The sequence below is a fragment of the Columba livia genome, chromosome 8, assembly GCF_036013475.1.
Source record: "Columba livia isolate bColLiv1 breed racing homer chromosome 8, bColLiv1.pat.W.v2, whole genome shotgun sequence".
In the NCBI taxonomy this organism is placed as follows: Eukaryota; Metazoa; Chordata; class Aves; order Columbiformes; family Columbidae; genus Columba; species Columba livia.
Window position 1 is genome coordinate 24306768 of NC_088609.1, and position 21250 is coordinate 24328017.

The 21250-nt window shown below is 41.0% G+C and overlaps 1 protein-coding gene across 10 annotated transcripts in view; it reads right to left on the reverse strand.

Annotated features, from left to right (window-relative positions):
- FNBP1L (formin binding protein 1 like) overlaps positions 1 to 13205 on the reverse strand; it is a 58422-nt gene extending 45217 nt beyond the window's left edge. For 4 of the 10 annotated variants that reach the window (XM_065071143.1, XM_065071142.1, XM_065071140.1 and 1 more), the window contains exons 1-2: positions 13183 to 13205; positions 10351 to 10399 (exon numbers count right to left, since the gene is read on the reverse strand). In XM_065071143.1, coding sequence (XP_064927215.1) covers positions 10351 to 10399; positions 13183 to 13190 — 57 coding nt within the window. In that variant the 5' untranslated portion in view covers positions 13191 to 13205. Of the gene's footprint in view, positions 1 to 151; positions 171 to 8046; positions 8369 to 8705; positions 8952 to 10350; positions 10400 to 13182 lie in introns of those variants that run through there. The other 6 variants (XM_065071145.1, XM_065071144.1, XM_065071141.1 and 3 more) reach the window with 5 other exon arrangements.
- Positions 13206 to 21250: the final 8045 nt, after the last annotated feature.

The window sequence follows — 21250 nt, forward strand, 5'->3', positions numbered from 1 at the left end:
TGCAGAGAAAGCCAACTGTATCATAGCACAAATATTGTCTTCCATTCATACATAGCAATTGTTTTCCTACTCACAGACACAAGAAAACCCTATGTCACCTAGCACAAATGCTTATTTGAAAACATTGTTAGAGAAGTAAAACATTATTTACCTTCTTTGGAAGTCATGAAGCATCTAGGAGAAAAACAAAATGTACAAGAATGACAGCACACATTCAGAGAAAACCCCCTCTATTACTCTGCCAACCAGAATTACAAAGTGAGGTTTTCACATCCACATGAATTGCGCACCCATCATAAAACTGATCCACCAATCAAATGCTGTATTTCCAAAGGGTTTACAAAGCAGCTAAAGATCCAAAAGGCACACCCATCTCCATCACTTCACTTACATCTGCTTCCCCCAAGTACGCCAAAACTAAGGCTGCCTCAATTCTCCAGTGCAACTGCCGTCATATTTCAGAAGTTCTTCAGTACTAAAACAACACTCCAAACTCCAATAAAGGACATGTCATTTCATTGCAAAATGTTAAAAACATATTTACTTAATACAGAAACACAAAAAAGCATCTTGTACTATTTCTTGTGTACCAGCTAGTGAGAAGTGATCTGCAGGGTACCTGCCTTCTGAACAAATACTTGTAAGCATTACATAAATAGGTACTATGATAAAATGGTAAACTTTCTTTTAGTATACAGTAGATTTTTCCCATTCAAGTGGGATTTTAAATAGTTACTTCAAGTGGGCAGTCCAATCAAAGAGAAACAGGGCAAGTTATTGGAATTTGCTGCTTTTTGTGTTTTACTTCTAACATTTTAAAACACTATATTGCACTTACACATTAAAGAATGTTGAAGGAGTGTTGAAGTAGTCAGCAAATGCAGCTACTGTTAGAATATTAACTTGATTAAAAAAAAAAAAAAACGCAAAATAAGTAAAACACCCCACTTTGTTCCAATTTTACAACACAACTAGTAGAGACAACAAATAAGCTTGCTTGCCCAAGACCACACAAAAGCTCCACAGTAAAGCCCAAGAAAAATTCAGATCTTCCAATGTTAGATTTTTAGCTCACTGTAAGGCTGCACTTCTTTGAAAGATGTAAAAAGTAACAAAACTATGTACAATGCCAGACAGCAGTTCTAGCAGTCTACTCCCCTTTTTATTGTAAATGACAGTTTTGACTAAAAAAAAAAAAAAATCAAGGAAAAGTTACTAATGAATCTCACATGTAATTATTCCAAAATTTCAATACTATTGAAATAACAGAAAAAATATATACACCTGAAATTAAGCCCTTTCTTGTTCTTGTCACCCAGCAGGAAACACAATACTGCTGCCACTTTCCTCTTAGAACAGAAATTGTAGTGGAGAAAAATCAGCAACCCAGACTAACAAATTTATGGCAGATAATTCCATAAACAAAGTCAGTGTAGCGGGTCAGCATTTTAATGAAAACCAGAGGGTTTTCATTAGTATAATACTTATTTTTTTTTTCCTTCTCCTCCCATCCAGCTGAAGCACTGACATGCATCTGAAGACAAACCTCTAAACTTTCTGCCAAGAGAGCACTGGGACTGGGGTACGTAAACTCACTAGGGGCAAAATGAAACAAGCTGATTGGAATCCAAGCTTTCACTGAACAATTTGTTCACCAACACAAGGGAAGAGCTGAACATATCTGGACTTTGGGGAATTCTTTTTCTACCAAGAAGAATTCAAATTGCTGAAAAAGTATGCACACGTGTGCTATGAACAATGAAAACTAATCTGAAATGTGTTAAAGAACCTCCCCTCTGGAAAAAAAAGAAAAAAAAAAAAAAGCGTGTTACTCAATTACTGGCTTTATCAAGCATGCTAAAAAACTGCTCTGCAAATGTAAGGACTGAAGTATTTAACTACTGTATTAATAACAGAGGGCCTCACCCAGAACAAGTCAGTATAAGAGCTAACTTAAATGCACAAATGAACTTTTAGACACTTCAGACTTCTTTCAGCATGCCTATAACATCACTGACAACCCTACAGAACCATTAACACAAATCTTCTGTCTTTCAGTATTTACTTGTGAACTGCTGAAAGCACAAATCATACCTACTTGGACACTCCTCACCAAGAACAGAAACCTGAAGACATAGACAACAGACTTTTCTCTACATATGTTTTTCTGTATTCCAAGTTGTGATGGATTTGTCATTCCAAAGGATCATTATCTTGACAGATAAACTCTTTAAAGAAATCCTCTGCTTGGCTGACATGCAAGATCTTGCAATCTCAAACAAACTCCTGCTGGTCTCACTCAGGAAATCAAACTGCCAGCTGCAGCATTTACAACCTTTGGAAAGGCAAGTCTCAGACTTTTTTCTACAAGTAAGGATGCTACATACATTTTTCAAAAGATGGAAATATTTTTCCAGCATTCAACATTTCCACATTAGTAAAGTCACATGTATGTTTGTACAAACTTCCTTGAAGAGCATCTACATTTCCCAGTACATATACAAGTGGAGTCATAAATAAAAACAGATGACATTTTAATAGATACCAGGTGATAAACATTTTTCAAAACTGAAAAAATACTTTCTAAACATGGGTACAAACACTTTTGCATTCTTAAATTATGTTCAACATCAAAACCAAACTGATAAAGTCTCAAGACAATGACTCACCCCTTCCTGGAAAAATCAGTAAAAGGTCAGATGTTTACGAACCAGACAATTGCTGGAAAAATACGGACAAACATTATTTCTAACTAAAACTCAATACAATTGTTTTCATTCCAGAGCCTGAACTAACTACACATTCAGTAATCAACTACTTCATCCTTACATAACTTTCCATTTGGAAATCTCAGAGGTCTTTGCAAGGATGAGAAAAGCTGCACAATACCCCTTGTGAAAGGCTGTAACCTTGCAGAGGTTCAACGTTCTGTCAAGGATCTCACCCATGACAGAGGACATGCATGGCCATCCCATGCAGCTGGAAAACTCTAACTTCATACTTTAGCCACAATACACATTCCTTGCACACATCTGCAGACTGCAAAAGCAAGAACACTACATGAGAAGAGAATTGATAGAGTACTGCTTGCAGTCTTTGGTTAAGTTGAAAGAGAAATTTGGCAAAAAAGGAAAAATAAAATCGAGGTTTCATCTCATGAACACCTAAGAATTATATAAAATATTGCCTTTTACACAGTATATGCTAGCACACTGGAAAAGACGTTTATGAAAGATTAAGATTCAGAAGCACAGAAGAATTTCCACATGAGATATGGTTTGATATTTAAAATTATTTTCAATGCTTTTTTAACTTTTAAAAAAGCCAATTTAATAGCATTAACAATGCTAGTGACTACATAAATACAGTCATATTAATTGGAGATGAAGGTTTCTCAGCGTCAAAGTGCTTTGAAAAAAATTTTTATTTATCTAAAAAAAATCAATTTTTCTAATCTAGTGAAGTAAAGTATGAGAAATTATTACAACAGAAACACGTTTAGCTACTTTCTGAAGTCAACTTTTTCATATTTACATTCTGTGGATGTTTTCCATATAATTAAATTTGGCAACTTTCAAGATTAGACAACACCACACAATTTACCTTCTTCTACAAAAAGAGCATATATGATTTTAAAACAAGAAGGAAACAATGTCTGAAACAATCATCGAAAGCATACGAAAATTTTTAACAGCTTTTGAAGAACTGATGCAACTGAAAATTATTTAATATTTTAGTAAATAAAATTTGAGTTCAGGCACACAATGAATTTTGTTTAAGGAAAAATTAAAAAGAGCTCATCACCAAACAGACTTTGATCTTTCTTTGGTCAAAAGTAACTCATTTCTAAACCAGTACTCTACAGTGCCAGTGGTTTCTTAATTATAAAAGATAATGTGCTTCTGGCCCCAGGGAGCTCACAATAATAGTATCATTAAATCTTCTATAGTCTTTTTTTTTTTAATCATAAAATCTCAGTCCAAAAGCCCTCAGCAAAACTTCTGCTTTAAATATTTATCAAGAAGTGAGAAACAGATGGCTAGACTGGTTTCACAGACTGGAAATGTTCTGACACGGTATTCAAACTCTTTTTCTGTGAGCTGCTATTAAAGGGTTCACAGAGGTTCAAATGACAAAACGTGCACCAAAAGCTGAAAAACATCCTGATTTTTTTAAAGAGAAAGCACAAACTCTTTCATTAATTTCCAAGGAAGCCACTTCAGAGTGTCAATCACAGTTTCACTTGCTTCCACTCATTAAGCCAAGAACTTCATTATCAACCATCCTCCGGTTTCCAACGCCCAGTGAGCCTTTAGTGTCTAAGCAAATGCACTACATATTCAACTGAACTGAACAAAATCCATGACAATAATAACCAGACACAATTTGTTCAAAATCCTACCTTATTAATAATGTTATTTGTACACTTTACGTCCATCACAAAAAGAACTCCAGATGTACAGAAAAACACACACTGAACAGATGCTTATGCTGAATAGATTCTTTAACATATCAGAATCCATCATTTTTATTTCTAAATATTTCAAGTTACTAAATAAAAAAAGAAAAAATTTGTTCCATTGATCTATTCTATTGCCTCAGATATTGCAGTACAGTTTAACAGAAGTCAGAAAAGGGCACCTTATTAAGCAAGTATGCAAGTCTACCCAGCACTTCAACGCACAAACCCTCTTACCACTCGTGAGGTGAGCAGAAGCACACTGCATTTGAAAAGAAGTTAAAACTCTGAAAAGCGTATCCAAATAAACACCAACAATTTTATCTTACTAATGAAGCACAGCAATGCTGTTTTGTGAGTATGTGCCCCCTTTAATCAGATTATCATTGTTTTACAAATATGACCTAGAAAAAGGTTAAATATTACAGACAGGAAAACTCAGCACACAGCAGTCAAATTCTCAGAAAATATAATTTCAACCCAATTACAGAAGGCTAGACTTCCCCGTTCTCCTCATTAAGAGAATATTATCATGCAAGGCATGATAATGCACACCATAAGGAATATGCTGCAGAGTGAACACAAAGATAAATGCACTAACGAAAAGTATTTGTGGAATAATACTTTCAAAATTGATCAAAATGTTTTTCGTCATAAAAAAGCATACAAAAGGGAACACATTTCACAAAGCATAGAAAACACTGTAGAGTGAAACAGTTCTAATGACAGAATGGCTTAAATCAATCAACATTTATTTTACTATTACTAATTCACATTATGTCATACAATGTGATAGAAGGAAATACATTCATAATTGGAAGCAGTAACACAACACAGAGCATGCTGTTGAGCTGAGACATACTGAAAAGCACAAAGGGCCTCTAACTATTTCACCTTACCCAAGACCACTTATGTTTTGGCCAATGCACATCCACTTCAGAGAATGGTGGTGTACGGACAAAAATAGTTGCTTGAAAAACAAAAAGCCCTGTAATCCATAAACAGAAATAGGAGCTACAGAATTTAAAGAATTAGAAAATATTGGCCCAAAGAAAATCTCTCCCTTGTCACGTCCCTGACATAACCATTTAATAAATAAGAGTAGCATATGCATTGCTTCAATACCAGAAAGAACAGCCACATTTAATAAGTATCACATAATACCAGACATGAGTTGCTTTACTAATCTCATAGTTTTTCTTCTAGCTCCTCATCTGTTTGTAAATTCATCCATGCACACTTTTTACTCCAACAGAAATTGCATAAAGACTCCAGGGAAAAAAAAAATTAGAACTGTGAATCAGCACAAAATACCAATAAATCAGCATGAAGATACACAATTTGAGAAGGCAGGATTAAGAAGATATTAAAACATCTGATAGAAAATAATCAGATTTACCTCAGTGAATCAGCAAAGCCTACACACATATTTGCAGATGTTCTGAAAAACTATAACCTAGATACCAGTCTTAGTCCTGTAAAATCCCACTTTATGACCACAGGTGCAAGCACTAATGGGGGAGAGCGTTGGGCTCAATGAGGTCTCCAGAAAACCTGTGCAGAACAGCTCCCTACAGCTGGAGCTTCTGCACAGGTGAGCTGCCTGTGCCCCAGGCCAGCAGCAAACCCAGGGGGCTTGGGCTGCCCTCGGAACCTGCACCCACACTTGGGACGCGGAAAAATGAAGGAAATGTTCCAGCAGGACACAAACACATCTAATACTTTATTCACTCCTTCTTTGGTGCCCTATCTTTGAAGTTCTACAAATACTGTTTTTCCTTGTGTTTTTAAGCTAGGTTTACGCTAATTTTTAATGAATTTGATTTTGTGCCAGACTTTTTAAAAATATTCTTTGACCAACACAAGTTGCTAAAACAAATGTTCAATACTCTTTTACTTTTTTACTTTTACTAAGAAAACTGTTTGCTTTATAACCCTAATAGATATTTTTTAAAGTATTATTAGATACAACAGAAAAAGTAACCCATGTAAAAACTGATATTGTCAGAGTCCAGTTGCATAGTTATGAACAAGAGAATTTTATGCATAGTTACCTCATTAGTGAAGAGTTTTGGGTATCTCCTGATATCACACAAGAAGTATATTAAATTTTGCTGAAATAAGTGTTGCAGCAAAACTTTCAGCTTAAAGTTCTGATATTATTTCTTCAAAGTAACACATAAGAATTAGTGAATTAGGAGAAAAAAAAAACAACATACAGTTGGTCTAGACAAAATTTTGCTAGTTTCATGACACTATAAAGAAAACGCCTGTCATCAAAAGGAAGTCTCATGTCAAAATCCACCTGTTTGTATACATTTCTTAAGCACACACCTTCTTTCTCAAGCACACACCTTCTTACAAAACTGAATACAAGACAGACTACCAAACATTAACTGTCATTTATAAGCTGAACAAATAAAAGAGGCTACCAAAATGAACAGAGATGAGTAAGCTAAAACTCTGTTTTCTAAAGCAATGCACATTTAAGTGCTTACAGAAGAAAATTCAGTGCTTGCCTAAAATGAAAACCCCCACTCTTCCAAAACACTGACATACAACCTCTCATCCGAAGTATGTACAAGTATGAGCTACAAAGACACACTTCTGCTGCCAAGAAAAATCATGGCTTTTGCTTATTCCCTACTGTTAATATTAGAAGTTTTGTATTTCAGTTTTGTTACAGCAGCGCTGTCAGACCTTCACAATTGTATTTTATCTGAATTCTCATCACACCTATAAATCCTAGTTAAGTACAAAGTACTGTACAAAACACTAAAGTAACCCCCAAATATCGTGAGCTCAGGCTTCTCCACGTGGCACACTTGATGCAATGCTATCACATTTTCATTTTGCATATCCAGACAGGACTTACTCAGGTGGCTTCAGGAGCTTCCCCGGCCCAAGTGCCACACGGCACACACACCCCAGCAATGCCCCCCCAGCTCACTCGGCAACCAGCCGGCTCGCTGCTGGGCAGATCTTTGCTCCTCTAAAGCCTAATAGCCCTGCACTAGAAACTACTGATAAAGGCATTCAAGTCAAATTAAAAAAAAGAGTGTAAGGTAAGAGCTACTCAATAGTCTTCAAGTTGCACTGCTTAGCATTCTGTAAATTTTCTTCTGAATCCAAGTGTCTGTGTTTCACAGCGTTTGGTCTTTAAACGCAAATAAACGAAGGGCAGGCAGCATTTAAATGGGGCACGTTAAACCCTCCTTGGTACTACGATTTCTTTCGCTTAGGCTTTCCCACGATCAGCGTCAGCTCCAGCTATAGCTGCAGCAGTAGGAAATCTGACAGAAAATTAAAGCTCGCACAGCTGCCTGCGAGCAGACATCACTGTGCTCCCTCCCGCAGCTCCCTCGGGAGAAGCCCCTTCCCTTCCCTTCCCTTCCCTTCCCTTCCCTTCCCTTCCCTTCCCTTCCCTTCCCTCCCGCACCGCCCCCGGCACAGCCGAGAAACCGGCGGAGGGCGAGCGGAGGTTTAAGATGCAACGCGACACAGGCACACAGCCACTGCCTGTCCCCGTGCTGCCAATTCTTCGCATTTAAAAAATACAATGCATATTAGCCAACGTTCCATGGTACCTTCAGAGACGGGGCTATGTAATAGCTGCTCCCAATTAGGGGCGACAGCTCAAGGCGCTTTACTCGTCAGAGCAGTCCGGCGGTTTTCGGGTGAGGAGCAGCCCCGGGACCGCCTGGCACCACCGCCCACAGGGTGCCCGGTGCGGGCCGCGGCCGCTGCCCGAGCCGCGCCGGGACCCCGCCCCACGCCACCGCCAGGCAGGCCGCCGGCCCCAGCCGCCTCCCCGAGAGCCCTCCCTCCTCTCGCCTCACAGAATGGCGGCGGGGGGCGGCGGGCGCACAAAGAAGCCCGACCTGCTGCGGCCGTTACCGGGCGAGGCGCCGCGCGCCCACTCCCCACCCCCTCCGGGGAGCGCCATGGCCGCGCAGGCGGCGCGCGCGCACCCGCAGCCGGGACGAGGCGCTCCCGACCCACCGCCCCGCCTCGGCTCCCCCTCCCCAGCACGGGCACCGCCTCCCTCCGCCGCTCCCAGCGCCTCGCCCCCGCCACAGCCCCCCACCCGACCCCCCTGCCCGGTGCCCGCCACCCCAACGCCGAACAAAGCGCCTCGGCGGCCGCCTCGGCTTCGGCCGCTCCGCGCCTCTCCCGGGGAAGCCGCCTCAGCAGACAAGGGAAGGCGGCGAATCCCAGACACAATGAGAGGCGAGCCGGGACTCACCCACAGCTCCGTGCCCCAGCTCATGGCTGCTCCGCGGGCAGCGCCGGCTCCAGCAGAGGCGACGGCGAGGACTACGGGTCGGGCGGCGGCCGGAGAAGGGGTCCCGCCGGGAAGCGCCGGTGCCCTCGGTCACTGGGGAGAGGCGGCAGGCGGCAAGGAACGACGTCGCTCGCCGCTCCGGCTCCGCCTGGCTCGAGGAGGGGGAGCCGCGGAGGAGACTGGGAAAGGGGCGGGCCCGGCTGAGGCTGCGGGGGTCGGGCCGGGGTGAGGCCGCCGCGCAGCGGGAGGGAGGCAGACCGGGCGCCGACCTGCCCGCTGGGCGTCCCCGGGGAGGTTGGGTCCCGGCCTCCGTGCGCGGCGCCACACGCAGCCCGGAGCGCTGTCACGGCCTCAGGCCGCTCCCGTTGCCGGCTGCGTCGTCATTCGTTGCCGAGGAGGAGGGGGCGCCTGGCGGGAGGAGGCGACGAGGCCCCGGGTCTTTGTATCCCGCCCGGCTGCGCGGCCTCCTGGCCTCCCCCCGGAAAGCGCTGACTCACGGGCGGGAGAGGCGGCGGTCCCGCCGGCCCGGGGCTCGCACCGCCTCACCTGCCGCCATGGCGGCCGAGAGAAACGGGAACCGTGCTGGGTTTTTGGGGGGTTGTGTGGCCCCACAAAAAATAACAAAAAAAAAGTAAGGAAAGGTGAGGCTGCCATCTGAGGAAAAATAACCGATTTTTGATTGAGGAGTTGGATTCATCATATTGTAATAGTTGAATCACTGTATCAGAGAGGTTCCTCCACAATTAGAAAAACAGGGGTGTTAAATCCTTGTCAAATATTGCATTTTCCACCAAAGTGCCTGTTTTGAAGCTACTAATAAAAAGCAAAGGCTATGAAAAGCCAACAGAATTAAAACTCTCTCTCAGGGCATCAATTTCTTGATTTTCCTCTCATTTTTACTTAAAACCATTTTTATAGACTGCAATAAAAACTCTGTGAAAATGCTGCTGTTCTGTGAGTCTATATCATGAAACAAAAACTACTTCAAATGATATTTTCATTTCCAAGTCACCTTTCAGGTAATGTGCCATCACTCCACACCTAATCCGGGTTTAGCCCTATTTTCCGTATGAAAGGAAAATTCAAGCTCTTCTGGGTCTATATGAAATTATTGTATTAGAATAACATTAACATCAGAATTTATCAAAATAAGCAGATGAGATCATATCAGCAATGTAATTTCTGGAGTGAAATGTTTAAGCTGGTCACATTAGACAGGAAATGGATTTGGTCTGTGGGGTTCCACAGAATGAATAAATGTGCCACGTGCTGGGGTGGCCTACATTTGCGTTTTATCAAGCCAGTGGTCACATAACCCCCAAATTTTAGACTCCGAAGATTAAATTCCACACTTGGGCACACTTCAATTGAACTCTGACACAATAACTCAGTTTGTAGATTGCATACATTACTGAAAATATTCATGAAGCAGAATACACGTTGAGGATTTGGGTAATGAAGCAGAAATAAGTGATAAAAATGATGAATAAATATGTATTTGAATTCGCTCAACTTACACGCCTTTCAGGATTAGGAAAAAAAACATTTCCATTAAACTCTGTAAACTTCAATCAACTTTTTGCTTAGCTACCAATTTATCACATACCTTTATACAATTCTTCAGAAAATACGAGCAGATGATATAATGAGATAACCTGTTTCAAAACATAAGTAAAAATTGAAAACCATATCAAATGAGCAAATTATTTTATCTTTTAGAATGAATACTTATGCTCTAAGTTGCTACAAATACCATAATTTTAGAGAGGGGTTTAAAAATCTTTGATCATGCATTAATCCATATTCTACTGTGTTTATAAATGCACCAAATGATCAGGGCACCTTTGGTTCTGGATGCCTGATTTGGCACTTTTTTCCCTAAAAAAGCATATTTTTGAGAAACAAATGTACATTCAACCTTTAAACACTGGGAGGGAGAGTCCTGACTTTTTAAGTGAATTAGGAATTTTCTGCTGGCTTCAAGAGAGCCAGGATTTTGCACTTTCTGATCATTTCAGGAAAATTCTTTCAGCTTAGATATCTAAAAATGAACCCTAAAAAAAAAAAAAACCCAAACTTTTGAGTTAAAAATTTCAACCTTAGAAGACCCAATGGAGTATTGAAAATTAATCTACTGGAAAAATGGATCATAAATTATGAATCTATGGATCCAGCAGCTTTGAAAGTCAGGCACTTACTTGGCACTCCAGTTTGAAATACTGGCCTTTCATTGCATGAAATATACATTAAGAGAGTATTAAAGTGTAATATATATATATTTGTGGTTGATTGATAGATACCTGAACCCTCAGGTTCTTCTACTTAACTGTAATTTAAGAATTAACTAAATACTCCTATTTCTGCAAAACGTGCAAGGCCAACATTCTAAACATATCAGGATTTGTTTTCAATTCAGAGCACTACAGCAAAATCAAATGTTTTATGATGATATCTAGTCATTTCAGGAGAAGGAAACTGCAGCCTATACCTCTCTTCAATGTCTTCATAAATAACTTGGACTCAGGACTTGGGGGAATACTAAGTATATTTGCCAATGACACTACATTGGGAGGAGCTGTTGACACTCTCAGGCGCAGAGAGGCCCTGCAGAGCGATCTGGACAAATTGGAGAACTGGGCAATCACCAACTGCATATAGTTCAACAAGGGCAAGTGCCAGATTTTGCACCTGGGACACGGCAACCCTGGCTGTACATACAGACTGGGGGATGAGATGCTGGAAAGCAGCTCTGCGGGGAGGGATCTGGGGGTTCTGGTCAACATCTAGTTGAACATGAGCCAACAGTGTCCCTGGCAGCCAAGAGGGATAACCATGTCCTGGGTGCATCCAGCACAGCATGGCCAGCCGGGCAGGGAGGGGATTGTCCCGCTCTGCTCTGCTCTGCACTGGGGCAGCCTCACCTGGAGCACTGTGTGCAGGTCTGGGCAACACAGGATTAAAAAGATGTTAAGCTACTGGAGAGTGTCCAGAAGAGGGCCATGAAGTTGGTGAAGGGTTTGGAGGGAAAGCCGTATGAGGAGTGGCTGAAGTCACTTGGTTTGTTCAGCCTGGAGGAGACTGAGGGGAGAGCTCATGGTGGCTACAGCTTCCTCACAAGGGGAGGAGGAAGGGCAGGCACTGAGCTCTTCTCTCTGGCAATCAATGACATCACTCAAGGGAATGTCAGGAAGATGCACCAGGAGAGGTTCAGGTTGGACATTAGGAGAAGGTTCTTCACCCAGAGGGTGCTGGAGCACTGGAACAGGCTCCGCAGGGAGGTGTCACAGCCCCAAGCCTGACAGTGTTCAAGAAAAGACTGGACAATGTCCTCAGACACATGGTGTGAACTGTGGGTTTGTCCTGTGCAGGGACAGGAGTTGGACTTGATGATCCTTGTGGGTCCTTTCCAACTCAGGACATTATATGATTCTACACTATAAAGAGGAGCAATCAAAAGTTATTACTGAACAGGCTTTGAGCAAGCTAGCAGCGGAAGGGGAAGCTCTATCATTGCATTAGACCATTACTGCAGTTTGGCTAATTATTCATGTTCAGAGGTTAACAATTAGACTTGGGCAGCAAGGCTGATTAGGCCAGAAGCTGTACACATTAACATACTGCGGCTGTGACCCCACCCATGAGCCATGGAGCCGTATGGTTCATTCTCAACTAGCTCAGATCTTGGACCTTGGTTGCGCAATGCAGAAGCACCCCTAGAGAATTAGCACAAAATCCACCTCAAAGGACACAGTTCACAATTATCTGAGATACTGCTCATAGCCATTGTTTCTTCAGGTAAGGTGCAGGAAACAGGTTGGGGAGAGTTGGACAATGTATATACACTATAGGGAAACGGAGGAATGATCGCTTCCAATATTCCTGGAGAGGCAGTAAGTATTTCTTAATCTAATCTGGACATACTATTTTGAAACATCAAAAAACCCAATGTAAGCCTGTGTGATATAGGATAAAAATCTTCATAATGCCTTTTATACAGTTTTCAGATTACAGGATTCAAAAAAATTCAAGTGGCAAGCCTATTTCTTGGCAACAGATTTCAGTGGCTTTATTAGTGTTTTAATTGAAATACGAGCACTACTGGTTTCAAGATTAGTTTCTGATTTTTAGTTTGCTTTCAACCTACACTTCCTCCAAAAACAGAAGTACATATATGTATCAGGTATATATACGGAGATGTACATTTCAGCTTCACTTCAACCAAGAGCCACTTCTTGATCAATAAAGAGAATATTACAGCTCATGACACCAATAAACTACAAAGGCAATTAATTTTAAGTTAGTTAAAAGACAAAAAGTACTTAGATAGGTTATCACTGAACCTGGACTTCATAAACAATACATTAATTAAGACCATGTGATCAAATAAAATTTTAACTCATTAAAAATAACACAGAAGTCTTAGGAGCATAACACTTACCGTTTCATCTCAGCGAGCAGTCTGCACCAGTCACCATTAGGCCTTTACCTGCTTGAGTTCACTCTTGCTATAGGAGATTCCATCTCCATGCTGAGCTACGCTGTTCTCCAGCTCGGCAGCTCAGAATGCAAAATGACCTGGCTGTGAGATGAGGGAAAGAGTCTACTGCATCTCCACAGGATACTGCCAGAAATATTATCATTAATCATTTAGAATTTTGTCATTGTTCCCATTATCAGGGATTGCAATTGGCCCTAGGCCTAGAAGTAATTAAACAAACATTACCCTACAGATTTTTATTATAGTCACAACCTTAAAAACATTAGTCTTGGGGGGGAAAGGAGGCAAACAAATACAAAAATGTCTCACTAAAGGGACTCAAGAATACATTAAAAGACATATTTAAGTAATTTTTACATGCAGCAAAGGCTTCATGATAAACTCCATTGTTCTAGTATCCTTGTAAACAATTAGCATTTTCTGGAAGATGATGACAACTTATTTTTAGCTTAGAAAATTTACTGTTATTTAGCTGTTTTCCCCATCATTGACTAATTAGCACAAGCTTTAAAAGAAACTCCCCAATTTTATTTTTAGACCGAATCCACATCATCCCAGTTATTGCAATAGTTAGGTATTTTGCCAATTCTGTTCACTTCTCAACAGAATCTACTTGACTTTACAAGCGCACCTAAGGATATTATCTTGGCAGAATAATAATTCGGATGATTAATTTAGAGTGGCAGAAAAGCTGTCTGGCACTCCCTGTGGGCACACTTTCTAAAGAGAAAAGCAGCTTTGCTTTCCATTGCCACAAAAATCCGTGGGACCAAACAAATTACTTCCAAATATCTCTTTCTCAGTGTGAGGTGCCATTAATCCTTTTCTCTGCTAGCCAGCAGTCTCTTTGTCATATTTAAATTGGATTTTTACTCCACAAAGAAAATGAAGTGTTCCAAAACCCATATTATCTCTTTTTGCTTTGAAACCAAAATAATTTAGCTCCCTCCCCGCTTTACACATGTATATCCCCCATCACCAGCACTCTGAGTCCTCTAGTTTATTAAAATATGAATGTTCATAACGCCTCCATGTGGCCAGTACGTAATCCTTACTTTAAAGCTCAGGAAGTACTTTGAGACAAAAGAATCACTGTCTTGACACTTCAACGTGTGCCGAGTTCTCCACTGACTTCCTCTGTCTCCCCGAGGCTGGTTATTTAACTGTAGCCAGCAGCATCCAAAGAGTTTGTAGCTGTGCATCTGACTGGAGGCTTACTTCCACGGGTTTCCTATTTCAGCTGTTAGTCAAAATAACTTTACAGTCTGAGTACTGATTTTTAAATTATTTCTTTAAAAGCAGAAAATTAGCAGGAAACTGTAAGAGTCATATCACACCATCCCTGCTTCGAGGCAGAAGGAAAACTGCACTTCCTACTGCAGGCGCAGCTACTGCTTAGGGTGACCTAATTCTAATTTTACTCCTATCTCTGATTTTTGTGGGAAGAACTGTACCCCCTCATCTTTTCCAGTCTGTACTGAAATGCATTTTATATAGCAGAAGAAAGGTATGTTTCTTTTTTTCCCCTCGTCTCAGCAATAAAACAGACAGACATCGCCAGTGATCGGATAACAGAACTGAAAGGACACTATTCACAGCAGCTATAAATAGGAGGAAAATGAGAACTTCCATCTGCTTTTATGAAATATCTTGTGTTCACTCTTTTTGCCTGCACTATAGCCAAGAGCACATCTTTCCAATGCCACATGTAGCAGAGAAAATGTGGTGTCAATCAGCAACAACTAGCAATGTTCTAAGTACAAACAGCCCCTTATCTCACAGGAATTTGCTTTTTTCCAGTAAAGCAAGACTATCACATGATAACTTAATATTTCTTTTTGACAACATGTAACTGTATTCCAAGCTGGAGGCTGGACAATTACAAAATACCAGGGAATACCCATAAATCATGATCTCAAAATATGATTTTCAATTATTCAATGCTTGCATTACCTGCTTGAATACTATAAATCCATTTGTTTTCATGCCATATACTTTCTGAATTATATCAAAACATAACCATAAGTGCCATGACTTTGCTACCTTAATTTCTGATATCTCCACATAACCCATGTCTTCTCTGTTCACCTCACTCATACACACTTCCTTACATGGAAAGAACATTGAGCTGTATCTAATATACTGAGTCAGGTATTGCTATGGTGAATTCTGACAGTCAACATTTTTCATTACCGTATTATCTACAGGCATAAAGATGATCAGTTTTGTGATAATAACCAAAGACTTGAATAGTAGCTGCTATCTGCATCCATTAGCTAGCTTTCAAGCAGAGTGTATGGATTGACATACTGTATCAAAATTGAAAGATGGAGAGTCTGTCATGGTACTAATTCAAGCTGTAGAAAATGAATGGTGGGTGAATGTGTAGCTAAGGATGAACGCCACTCATTTTCAGACTCGCTAAAATATTTTACTATCATCTGACTTAAATTATGATCAGAAATACAGATATATTTGCAAAATTTGCTGTAACATTTGAACATAATCAGTATCCTGGGTTACTAGTTAATCTCATTAAAGGAATTTTAATTTAAAACAGGTTCATGAATTATCACCATAGCCTACAATGTTAACATGTTTTCAGGAGTTTCAACACATTCAGCTAAAACCCGTGTTTCCTGGACTTGACAGCCACCTCCTGGCAAGCGAAAGAACAAGCAGTTTAACATAACACCAACCTGTTTTCTGCTGTAATCAATCAGATCCTATTTCATTGAATAAGGTGTGAGTTACATTAATTTGAAACTGAGAAGGCCAACGATCCCTTGATTGTCCTACCTTCCGTACCACTGCAGGTCTCGACTCTTCTCCTTTAAAGGATTTCATTTCAGTGGTCAGTGGTTTAATTTCAGGTGTCCCTCCCTTCTTTCAAATGTGGTCGTTCTTCCTTTTCTCATGAGAAAGTTGATGTCCACATTGTGTAATGCCACATTTAATTGGTGCATGAAAAAACTGTAAAAGGATCACAATCTGGAAAGAAACTCAAGAGTAATTCACATATACAAGAAAGCTCTCCCCCACACAATCACTTTAAAAGAACAGGAATCAGTAAATAAATCAGCAATTGGAACAAGAACACAGCATGCTGTGCCTAGAATAGTTATCCCACTAAGCAAGTCTATTACCTTCCTATGTCTCCTTCTCACATTAATAAAGATAGCTACAACTCCATTTATCATTCTTATTTGTTCCAAGTGAGATTCTGATCAGAGACTAATTGCAGAAATCTTCAAGTAATCCCAAAGAAACAAAACCTAAAAATAAGGAAATCCCTTGTTCACAAATGAATTTACCTTGTGTGACATTGCATTTTTGGAGGTCTATTTACCTAAATTTAAAGACTAATGCCTGCTCTTTGGATTGAAAAGGCAGATGATATCTAATAGGTAGTCAACTGAATCCTAATGAGAGTCTTTCCCCCCAACACCCCCTTGCCTTTGCATATTCCCTTTGAGACAAGGTGAGATGGAAAGGGAAGAATATACACAATTTCTTAACACTGTTCTTTCCCCGAATACACTCATCTTCTGATAGCCAGGCTTTTTCCCTTTAGACTTACCACTGCCTTGGGTACTCTCCTTATGTGCAGATCTCCTCAGCTGATGAGTTTTTGAAAATGAAATACCCAGAAGTACACATAAGGCTCACTTGTATTGCTACTACCTTTGTGTCTGTGCTGGTTTGGCTGGGGTAGTTTATTTTGTTCACAGTAGCTGGTATGGGGCTGGTTTGGATTTGTGCTGCAAACAGGGTGGATAACACAGGGATGCTTTAGTTACCGCTGAGCAGGGCTTACACCGTCAAGGCCTTTTCTGCCTCTCACACCATTCCACCAGCTAGTGGGCTAGAGGTGCACATGGAGTTGGGAGGGGACACAGCTGGGACAGCTCAGGACCAAAGGGATCACAGAATGTTAGGGACTGGAAAGGACCTCGAAAAATCATCTAGTCCAATCCCCCCGCCGGAGCAGGAACACCCAGGTGAGGTTACACAGGAAGGCGTCCAGGCGGGTTTTGAATGTTTCCAGAGTAGGAGACTCCACAACCTCCCTGGGCAGCCTGTTCCAGTGTCTGTCACCATTACTGAGCAGAAGTTTCTTCTCATATTTAAGTGGAACCTCCTGTGTTCCAGTTTGTACCCATTACCCCTTGTCCTATCATTGTTTGCCACCGAGAAGAGCCTGGCTCCATCCTCGTGACACTCACCCTTTATATGTCTGTAAACATTAATGAGGTCACCCCTCAGTCTCCTCTTCTCCAAACTAAAGAGCCCCAGCTCCCTCAGCCTTTCTTCATAAGGGAGATGCTCCACTCCCTTAATCATCTTCGTTGCCCTACGCTGGACCCTCTCCAGCAGTTCCCTGTCCTTCTGGAACTGAGGGGCCCAGAACTGGACACAATATTCCAGATGTGGTCTCACCAGGGCAGAGTAGAGGGGAAGGAGAACCTCTCTTGATCTACTAACCACCCCCCTTCTAATATACCCCAGGATGCCATTGGCCTTCCTGGCCACAAGGGCACAGTGCTGGCTCATGATCATCCTGCTGTCCACCAGGACCCTCAGGTCCCTCTCCCCTACACTGCTCTCTAATATGTAATTTCCCAACCTATACTGGAACCTGGGGTTGTTCCTGCCCAGATGCAGGACTCTACCTGCCCAACTCTCCAGCCTGTCCAGGTCTCTGGATGGCAGCACAGCCTTCTGGCATGTCAGCCACTCCTCCCAGCTTGGTGTCATCAGCAAAGTTCCTGACAGTGCACTGTATTCCCTCATCCAAGTTACTGATGAATATATTGAATAATATAGGCCCCAGTACTGGCCCTTGAGGCACTCCACTAGATACAGGCCTCCAGCTAGACTCCGCCCCATTGACCATGACTCTCTGGCTTCTTCCCTTCAGCCAGTTCACAGTCCACCTCACTACCCGGTCATCCAGACCACACTTCCCCAGTTCAGCAGTGAGGATGCTGAGGGAGACTGTGTCAAATGCTTTACTGAAATCAAGGTAGACCACATCCACTGCTTTGCCATCATCTAGCCACCTGGTTATGTCCTCATACAAGGCTATGAGGTTGGTCAAGCAGACCACATGACATCATGCTCAGAATATAAAGCTGGGAGAAGAAGGAAGGGGGGTACATCTGGAGTGATGGTGTTTGTCTTCCCAAGTAACCGTGATGCGGCGCAGCATTCCTGGAGATGGCTGAACCCCTGCCTGACCATGAGAAGTGGTGAATCTAATGCTTTGCTTGCATGCACAGCTCTTGCTTTACCTATTAAACTGTCTTTATCTCAACCCACCAGTTTTCTCACTTTTACTGAGTCTCTCCCCCACCCCACCGGGGGAGTGAGCAAGCGGTTGTGTGGGGCTGAGTTGCTGGCTGGGGTTAAACAACAACAGTGCCTTTAAGAGCTGGTCCACAAAAAGAAGTTATTAGCTGTCACTATTTCCCATGACCTTTTTTTCCACACACACAAGAAGTGCATCATTTTCAGCACCAAGTGAAAAATTGGACTGAATTTGAGGACTAAACTGGCCCTCTGGGTTGGAATATATAGACCACTTAGGCAACTTTAAAAATATATCCAAACAGAGATATATATGAAAAATCTATTTCAGCATCCAGAAGCTTTATTCTACATTCATAAGGGAGAAACTCTTAAAAGATGCCATTATAACACAGTCAACACTAGAGATTTCATTCTAGGGCAACGTCCAATTCTCAATCCCTTTTCACATCACTAAAGTAAAAAAAAACCCAGTTAAAGCACTAACCAAAATGTTGTCTCCCTCCAAACTTGTCTGCTACTACAGTTCTTCCCACAGGAGTCTGTGATTCATGCCTTAGATTCTTTTCATCTATGAAGGGAAGCCAGTTCATTTTACTGAAAGAAAAGATTGAGGGGTGATTTTTGTCTCAGAACATCAACTAACACTTTTAAAATAGGTTAAATAACATTTTTTCCACATTTTGGAAAAGATAACTAACACCTGTGACAGTTTAGCCCTGTGTTTTCAAACCCTTCAGACAGAATAAATATATTTTTCACATTCAGTCAAAAATCGACCCTTCTATTTGAATGATACAATATATTAAGATAAACCAAAATTGCTTTAATAAGCAATAAAGCTTTAGTTTTGTTTGAATTTTATTTGGAACTATGTTTTTAAAACAATTTTGTAAGCATCTTAAAAACTGCAAAGTTTTTGTAGTAATTAAAATACGATTGTTTCCAACAGTTTCAAGTTTCAAAACACTGGAACATATTGAAAGCAAATAACATTCATCATTTAAGGGTAACGAGTTTCGCTGTATGCAGTTTACTCAGCAGTCCCAGACAATTAAATTACCATCGGTATAAAATATATAACACCATTAGAGAATACGGAAGAGTTATGTAAGTCCATATTTAAGAAGTAACTGTCTTTATTTAAAACATTTGAATTTTATGTGCCTGAAAAATAATTACCTCTGCATGAAAAGTCATACCAGTTAGCTGTTTGCATAACAGTAGAGGAAACAAACAAACAAGCCAACCAACCACATCTTTGTTGGTCATATTCCTCTTCCATCATACAGATTTTCTAACCTTTTTAGAGGTGAAGCCTCCTTCACTGCAGAATGGGATCGTGAAGACACATTTTTTGCATTAGTAACACTGCCACTGCCCTAATAAACTTAGTTCTCTTCCATGGGTTACACCGAGAAAACAAATTTGTACCTGGAACAAAAAGGATATTGAATCTGATTTCTAATTCAGCTGTGGTTTTTCACTCTGTAGGTGGCAGAACGAAACTTGAACGCAAAATATTAATAAATGAAACCAAGTCCTGGACCATAACCAGCCATCTCAAGCATTGTTCTGTTACAAATAAATGCATTTGTCGCTTAACAATGACTTCTGTAACATCACTGCTTGTTTTCCCAATTACTTGCTCTCTAGATGAGTCAACTGTCTATGAAGTCTGACATGAAGATAACATCTTTTTCCTCTACATAGTGTACCACTTTTTAGTTCTGCAGCATGTGAAAGTGTTAGCTTCAAAGCACAGCATGGACTGTTCAAATACCAACATGATGACACTGGGCAGCGTAACACCACCTATGCCTAATTAATGCTTGTAGAATGCTTTGAAGATATAAAAGTTTGTGATTACTGACTAGTAACTGCACTGAACTAATACAAAACCAGCAGTAATTCCTACTGAAATGAGTGTGAAAATCGTTTAAATTTACACTATGCAATACTACTGCTCCAACAATAGGTATCGTAGGTGGGGGCTGCGAGGGAAGGGGAGAAATCAAGTCCAGACCTTGCAACGGTGTGATTCTTTTGTCTTGGACACAAATGAAAATAGAGTTCAGTGCCTCTAGATTAATACCCATGGCTTTCTTTGAAACAAAACCCAACATCTCTAATGTATTACAAAAATTAACCACATGAACAACCAACCTTAAAATTAATCTTTACATAATTTAATATGCCTCTTATAAATCTTCACCCCAGCTATGGAAAGCATAGTAGCTCTTCACATTTGGAACTCAGGAAAAAGGAAACAGGTTGCAGCAAGTACTGTCAATCCTTACTTAAACATTTGGTTCAGGCTGTGGGATAGAAGTCTGCATGTTGTATTCCTGTAGTGGCCGTGACAATGTATCACAGTCATGAAGTATTAATATCAGACATCCCCTTCCCCAACATACACAAGAGCATCATCTGCTACATATTTATACTCTAGGTTACGCAAGTTTATGCTAGACTCATCCACATAGAAAACCCCACACTTATGGGATTTATGAATGATTGATGTGTGGGATCTGGTGGATCCAATTGGGTCTACTGTCTAATAATTTTGCTGCAAAACCTCCACTCCCCAAGCATTGGCTCAGTTGCACTTTAGCACAGTACCACAGAAAAGAACAGCCTCCAAGTCAAGCATTCGCTGGGGCTGTTTCCAGGAATGCACAGCTCTAGCATACTTGTT